Source organism: Hyla sarda, unplaced genomic scaffold, assembly GCF_029499605.1.
Source record: "Hyla sarda isolate aHylSar1 unplaced genomic scaffold, aHylSar1.hap1 scaffold_2654, whole genome shotgun sequence".
Lineage (NCBI taxonomy): Eukaryota > Metazoa > Chordata > Amphibia > Anura > Hylidae > Hyla > Hyla sarda.
Genome location: NW_026609347.1, coordinates 22,501 through 30,975, shown reverse-complemented (window position 1 = coordinate 30,975; position 8,475 = coordinate 22,501). Strand labels below are relative to the sequence as shown.

Sequence of the window (8,475 nt, the reverse complement as noted above, 5' to 3'; positions counted from 1 at the left end):
GTCGGAGGTGGAGACTGTTATAGATTGTGACGGTCGGAGGTGGAGACTGTTATAGATTGTGACGGTCGGAGGTGGAGACTGTTATAGATTGTGACGGTCGGAGGTGGAGACTGTTATAGATTGTGGCGGTCAGAGATTGGAGACTGTTATAGATTGTGACGGTCGGAGGTGGAGACTGTTATAGATTGTGACGGTCAGAGATGGAGACTGTTATAGATTGTCACGGTCGGAGGTGGAGACTGTTATAGATTGTGACGGTCGGAGGTGGAGACTGTTATAGATTGTGACGGTCGGAGGTGGAGACTGTTATAGATTGTGACGGTCGGAGGTGGAGACTGTTATAGATTGTCACGGTCGGAGGTGGAGACTGTTATAGATTGTGACTGCATTACACTGTGTCAGTAGTGGAGCTGTGTTTGTGTTGTGTAAGTAATATATCGGTTGCACTCACTATTCTGCTGTTTCTCCCGTAGATTCTGGAGAGGAAGAACAATGAGATAGAAGACGTGAAGACTCTGTATAGGACTAAGCAGACTGAGGCGAAGGAGACGGTCAGGAGGCTGGAGAAGAAAGGTGAGGAGAGTGCAGGGAGTACAACCCCCATCCTCCGCCCCCCCCCCCCCCCCCCCGCCTACATGTGACCTCCCCCTTGTACACAGTGCAGACCCTCCTGAGAGAGTCCCAGCTCATCCGAGACACCAAGGACACCCAGATCCAGGAGCTGAAGAAGCTGTGCGAGGAGAGCGCCGACACCCAGAGGAACGAGTGCGAGAAAAAGGTGCGCAAATCTATAAGAGGTTCTGCAGCAGCTCAGACCAGTGGGAGGTTCTGCAGCAGCTGTGTGAGTGTTTACTATGCCTGCAGGATTTGGGAAAAGCAGGTGATTATAGAGGTAAATGGTGCAGGAAATGGGGGAGATTGGGCATAAAATTGGGGGATTTCACCACTTCACATTAAAGGGGTTCTCCGGTGAAAAACTTTTTTTTTTTTTAAATCAACTGGTGCCAGAAAGTTAAGCAGATTTGTAAATTACTTCTATATAAAAAATCTTAATCCTTCCAGTACTTATTAGCTGCTGAATACTACAGAGGAAAAATTTTTCCGTTTGAAACACAGAGCTCTCTGCTGACATCATGAGCACAGTGCTCTCTGCTGACATCATGAGCACAGTGCTCTCTGCTGACATCATGAGCACCGTGCTCTCTGCTGACATCTCTGTCCATTTTAGGAACTGTCCTGGGTAAAAGGAAATCCCCATAGCAAACATATGCTGTTCTGGACAGTTCCTAAAATGGACAGAGATGTCAGCAGAGAGCACTGTGCTAATGATGTCAGCAGAGAGCTCTGTGTTTCAAACGGAAAAAAATTTCCGCTGTAGTATTCAGCAGCTAATAAGTACAGGAAGGATTAAGATTTTTTAATAGATGTAATTTACAAATCTGTTTAGCTTTCTGGCACCAGTTGATTAAAAAAAAAAGTTTTTCACCCGAGTACCCCTTTAACCCCCATGTCACATCTCTCCCCCCCAAATGTCACATCTCTCCCCCCAAATGTCACATCTCTCCCCCCAAATGTCACATCTCTCCCCCCCAAATGTCACATCTCTCCCCCCCAAATGTCACATCTCTCACCCCCAAATGTCACATCTCTCCCCCCAAATGTCACATCTCTCCCCTTCAAATGTCACATCTCTCCCCCCCAAATGTCACATCTCTCCCCCCAAATGTCACATCTCTCCCCCCCAAATGTCACATCTCTCCCCCCCAAATGTCACATCTCTCCCCCCAAATGTCACATCTCTCCCCCCAAATGTCACATCTCTCCCCCCAAATGTCACATCTCTCCCCCCAAATGTCACATCTCTCCCCCCAAATGTCACATCTCTCCCCCCCCAAATGTCACATCTCTCCCCCCCAAATGTCACATCTCTCCCCCCAAATGTCACATCTCTCCCCCCCAAATGTCACATCTCTCCCCCCCAAATGTCACATCTCTCACCCCCAAATGTCACATCTCTCACCCCCAAATGTCACATCTCTCCCCCCAAATGTCACATCTCTCCCCCCCAAATGTCACATCTCTCCCCCCCAAATGTCACATCTCTCCCCCCCAAATGTCACATCTCTCCCCCCAAATGTCACATCTCTCCCCCCCAAATGTCACATCTCTCCCCCCCAAATGTCACATCTCTCCCCCCAAATGTCACATCTCTCCCCCCAAATGTCACATCTCTCCCCCCCAAATGTCACATCTCTCCCCCCCAAATGTCACATCTCTCCCCCCCAAATGTCACATCTCTCCCCCCAAATGTCACATCTCTCCCCCCAAATGTCACATCTCTCCCCCCCAAATGTCACATCTCTCCCCCCAAATGTCACATCTCTCCCCCCCCAAATGTCACATCTCTCACCCCCAAATGTCACATCTCTCCCCCCCAAATGTCACATCTCTCCCCCCAAATGTCACATCTCTCCCCCCCAAATGTCACATCTCTCACCCCCAAATGTCACATCTCTCCCCCCCAAATGTCACATCTCTCCCCCCCCTGCCACATATCCCCCCCCATGTCACGTATCCCCCCCATGTCACGTATCCCCCCCATGTCACGTATCCCCCCCCAATGTCACGTATCCCCCCCAATGTCACGTATCCCCCCCCATGTCACATATCCCCCCCCATGTCACATATCCCCCCCCATGTCACATATCCCCCCCCCATGTCACATATCCCCCCCCCATGTCACATATCCCCCCCATGTCACATATCCCCCCCATGTCACATATCCCCCCCATGTCACATATCCCCCCCCATGTCACATCCCCCCCATGTCACATCTCCCCCCCATGTCACATATCCACCCCCATGTCACATATCCCCCCCCCATGTCACATATCCCCCCATGTCACATATCCCCCCCATGTCACATATCCCCCCCATGTCACATATCCCCCCCATGTCACATATCCCCCCCATGTCACATATCCCCCCCATGTCACATATCCCCCCCATGTCACATATCCCCCCCATGTCACATATCCCCCCATGTCACACATCCCCCCCCATGTCACACCCCCCCCCCATGTCACACCCCCCCCCCCATGTCACACCCCCCCCCCCATGTCACATCTCCCCCCCCATGTCACATCTCCCCCCCATGTCACATCTCCCCCCCCATGTCACATATCCCCCCCATGTCACATATCCCCCCATGTCACATATCCCCCCATGTCACATACCCCCCATGTCACATATCCCCCCATGTCACATATCCCCCCATGTCACATATCCCCCCATGTCACATATCCCCCCATGTCACATATCCCCCCCATGTCATATCTCCCCCCCATGTCACATCTCCCCCCCCATGTCACATATCCCCCCCATGTCACATATCCCCCCATGTCACATACCCCCCCATGTCACATATCCCCCCATGTCACATATCCCCCCATGTCACATACCCCCCCATGTCACATATCCCCCCATGTCACATATCCCCCCCAATGTCACATATCCCCCCCAATGTCACATATCCCCCCCAATGTCACATATCCCCCCCAATGTCACATATCCCCCCCAATGTCACATCTCCCCCCCATGTCACATCTCCCCCCCATGTCACATCTCCCCCCCATGTCACATATCCCCCCCATGTCACATACCCCCCATGTCACATATCCCCCCATGTCACATATCCCCCCATGTCACATCTCCCCCCCCCATGTCACATCTCCCCCATGTCACATCTCCCCCCATGTCACATCTCCCCCCCATGTCACATCTCCCCCCCATGTCACATCTCCCCCCCCATGTCACATCTCCCCCCCCATGTCACATCTCCCCCCCCCATGTCACATCTCCCCCCCCCATGTCACATCTCCCCCCCCCATGTCACATCTCCCCCCCCCATGTCACATCTCCCCCCCCCATGTCACATCTCCCCCCCCATGTCACATCTCCCCCCCCATGTCACATCTCCCCCCCCCCCCATGTCACATCTCCCCCCCCATGTCACATCTCCCCCCCCATGTCACATCTCCCCCCCCATGTCACATCTCCCCCCATGTCACATCTCCCCCCATGTCACATCTCCCCCCATGTCACATCTCCCCCCCATGTCACATCTCCCCCCCATGTCACAGCTCCCCCCCATGTCACAGCTCCCCCCCATGTCACATATCCCCCCATGTCACATATCCCCCCCCATGTCACATCTCCCCCCCATGTCACATCTCCCCCCCATGTCACATCTCCCCCCATGTCACATCTCCCCCCCCATTTCACATCTCCCCCCCCCATGTCACATCTCCCCCCCCCCATGTCACATCTCCCCCCCCCATGTCACATCTCCCCCCCCATGTCACATCTCCCCCCATGTCACATCTCCCCCCCCATGTCACATCTCCCCCCATGTCACATCTCCCCCCCATGTCACATCTCCCCCCCCATGTCACATCTCCCCCCCATGTCACATCTCCCCCCCATGTCACATCTCCCCCCCCATGTCACATCTCCCCCCCATGTCACATCTCCCCCCCATGTCACATCTCCCCCCCCATGTCACATCTCCCCCCCATGTCACATCTCCCCCCCCATGTCACATCTCCCCCCCCATGTCACATATCCCCCCCATGTCACATATCCCCCCCATGTCACATTTCCCCCCCATGTCACATTTCCCCCACATGTCACACATCTCCCCCCCATGTCACATCTCCCCCCCATGTCACATCTCCCCCCCATGTCACATATCCCCCCCATGTCACATATCCCCCCCATGTCACATATCCCCCCCATGTCACATATCCCCCCCATGTCACATATCCCCCCCATGTCACATATCCCCCCCATGTCACATATCCCCCCCATGTCACATATCCCCCCCATGTCACATATCCCCCCCATGTCACATATCCCCCCATGTCACATATCCCCCCATGTCACATATCCCCCCCATGTCACATATCCCCCCCATGTCACATATCCCCCCCATGTCACATATCCCCCCCATGTCACATATCCCCCCCATGTCACATTTCCCCCACATGTCACATATCCCCCCCAATGTCACATCTCCCCCCCATGTCACATATCCCCCCCAATGTCACATCTCCCCCCCATGTCACATCTCCCCCCCATGTCACATCTCCCCCCCATGTCACATATCCCCCCCATGTCACATATCCCCCCCATGTCACATATCCCCCCCCATGTCACATATCCCCCCCATGTCACATATCCCCCCCCATGTCACATATCCCCCCATGTCACATATCCCCCCATGTCACATATCCCCCCATGTCACATATCCCCCCATGTCACATATCCCCCCATGTCACATATCCCCCCATGTCACATATCCCCCCCATGTCACATATCCCCCCCATGTCACCTCTTCTCTCCCCCCCATGTCACCTCTTCTCTCCCCCCCATGTCACCTCTTCTCTCCCCTCCCCCATGTCACCTCTTCTCTCCCCCCCATGTCACCTCTTCTCTCCCCCCCATGTCACCTCTTCTCTCCCCCCCATGTCACCTCTTCTCTCCCCCCCATGTCACCTCTTCTCTCCCCCCCATGTCACCTCTTCTCTCCCCCCCCATGTCACCTCTTCTCTCCCCCCCCATGTCACCTCTTCTCTCCCCCCATGTCACCTCTTCTCTCCCCCCATGTCACCTCTTCTCTCCCCCTCCATGTCACCTCTTCTCTCCCCTCCCCCCATGTCACCTCTTCTCTCCCCCCCATGTCACCTCTTCTCTCCCCCCCATGTCACCTCTTCTCTCCCCCCCATGTCACCTCTTCTCTCCCCCCATGTCACCTCTTCTCTCCCCCCCATGTCACCTCTTCTCTCCCCCACATGTCACCTCTTCTCTCCCCCCCCATGTCACCTCTTCTCTCCCCCCCATGTCACCTCTTCTCTCCCCCCCATGTCACCTCTTCTCTCCCTCCCCATGTCACCTCTTCTCTCCCCCCCATGTCACCTCTTCTCTCCCCCCCATGTCACCTCTTCTCTCCCCCCCATGTCACCTCTTCTCTCTCCCCCCATGTCACCTCTTCTCTCCCCCCCATGTCACCTCTTCTCTCCCCCCCCATGTCACCTCTTCTCTCCCCCCCATGTCACCTCTTCTCTCCCCCCCATGTCACCTCTTCTCTCCCCCCATGTCACCTCTTCTCTCCCCCCATGTCACCTCTTCTCTCCCCCCATGTCACCTCTTTTCACCCCCTCCATGTCACCTCTTCTCTCCCTGCCTCCCCCATGTCACCTCTTCTCTCCCCCCCATGTCACCTCTTCTCTCCCCCCATGTCACCTCTTCTCTCCCCCCATGTCACCTCTTCTCTCCCCCCATGTCACCTCTTCTCTCCCCGCCTCCCCATGTCACATCTCTCCCCCCACATGTCACCTCTTCTCTCCCCCCATGTCACCTCTTCTCTCCCCGCCTCCCCCATGTCACAGCTCTCCCCCCACATGTCACCTCTTCCCCCCCCCCCTTGTCACCTCTCTCCCCCCACATGTCACCTCTTCTCCCCCCCCTTGTCACCTCTTCTCCCCCCCTTGTCACCTCTTCTCTCCCCCCACATGTCACCTCTTCTCCCCCCCCCCCTTGTCACCTCTCTCCCCCCACATGTCACCTCTTCTCACCCCCTTGTCACCTCTTCTCCCCCCCCTGTCACCTCTTCTCCCCCCCCTGTCACCTCTTCTCTCCCCGCCTCCCCCATGTCACATCTCTCCCTCCACATGTCACCTCTTCTCCCCCCCTTGTCACCTCTTCTCTCCCCGCCTCCCCCATGTCACCTCTTCTCTCCCCGCCTCCCCCATGTCACATCTCTCCCCCCACATGTCACCTCTTCTCCCCCCCCTTGTCACCTCTTCTCTCCCCGCCTCCCCCATGTCACCTCTTCTCTCCCCGCCTCCCCCATGTCACATCTCTCCCTCCACATGTCACCTCTTCTCCCCCCCCTTGTCACCTCTTCTCTCCCCGCCTCCCCCATGTCACCTCTTCTCTCCCCGCCTCCCCCATGTCACCTCTCTCCCCCCACATGTCACCTCTTCTCACCCCCTTGTCACCTCTTCTCCCTCCCCTGTCACCTCTTCTCTCCCCGCCTCCCCCATGTCACCTCTTCTCCCCCCCGCCTCCCCCATGTCACATCTCTCCCCCCACATGTCACCTCTTCTCCCCCCCTTGTCACCTCTTCTCTCCCCGCCTCCCCCATGTCACATCTCTCCCCCCACATGTCACCTCTTTTCCTCCCCACCTGACATCACATCTCTCCCCCCGATGTCACCTCAGTGCAGCGGTCCGGTGTCTTATGGGACTTACAGGCCCTTCCTGCTCAGCCAATTACTTGCCTGACACATGACACCACCAATCTCTATGATTGGCTGAGCAAGAAAGGTCCTGGAACCAGCTGGGAGAACAGGATCTGCAGGAGACCTACAGGGGCGAGGTGAGTATCAGGGTTATTATTTCTTAAGACAGTGCTTACCTACCAGTGGGCCTCCAGCTGTTTCAAAACTACAGCTCCAAGCATGCCCAGACATCCTACGGCGGTCTGGGCATGCTGGGAATTGTAGTTTTGCAACAGCTGAAGGCATTCTGATTGAAAAGCGCTGACATAGCATTTGCATTTTCGCAGCTAATTGCACATTTTCCCCGGGTGCCATATCCTCAGATCGCAATCCGCAAATATTGCAGGTGTTTTCGTTTATTCTGTGAGTAGCGGTTGGTTTTGGTCACAGTGTGGCACTTTCTCCTGTGCAGCTCCACAACGCGGTTGCAGACATGGAGCAGGAGAAGCTGGAGCTCCAGAAGAGACACACAGAGAACATCCAGGAGCTGCTGGACGACACCAACGCCCGACTCCAGAAGATGGAGGCGGACTACATGTCCCAGACCAAGGCCACCGTGAGTGTACAGCGCATGTCCTTCCTTTGGTCTCCTCCAGGGGGCTCTTCTGTTATATACACTCATGGTCGTAAATGTTGTCCCCCCCCCCTGAAATGTTTCTATATAATGAAGTATTCCTCACAGGAAAGGATTGCAGGAACACAGGTTTATTCCCTTTGTGTATATATATATATATATATATATATATATATATAGATCTCCTCTCCTCTGTGTATATATATATATATATATATCTCCTCTCCTCTGTGTGTGTGTATATATATATATATATATATATATATATATATATATATAGATCTCCTCTCCTCTGTATATATATATATATATATATATATATATATATATATATAGATATCCTCTCCTCTGTATATATATATATATATATATATATATATATATATATAGATCTCCTCTCCTCTGTATATATATATATAGATCTCCTCTCCTCTGTATATATATATAGATCTCCTCTCCTCTGTGTATATATATATATATATATATATATATATATATATATTGCAGTAACACAGGTTTTGCTATACACATGTTTATTCCCTTTGTGTATATATATAT

At 53.9% G+C, this 8,475-nt stretch overlaps 1 protein-coding gene across 1 annotated transcript in view; it reads left to right on the top strand.

Annotated features, from left to right (window-relative positions):
- Positions 1–452: 452 nt before the first annotated feature.
- The window catches only part of LOC130324642 (centrosomal protein of 112 kDa-like), a gene marked incomplete at its 3' end in the record, with an annotated part of 26,505 nt that continues 18,482 nt past the window's right edge, over positions 453–8,475 (top strand). Inside the window, exons 1-3 of the mRNA XM_056553262.1 lie at positions 453–573; positions 660–778; positions 7,756–7,899. Of these exons, the coding sequence (XP_056409237.1) occupies positions 7,777–7,899 (123 nt within the window). The remainder of the gene's footprint in view (positions 574–659; positions 779–7,755; positions 7,900–8,475) is intronic.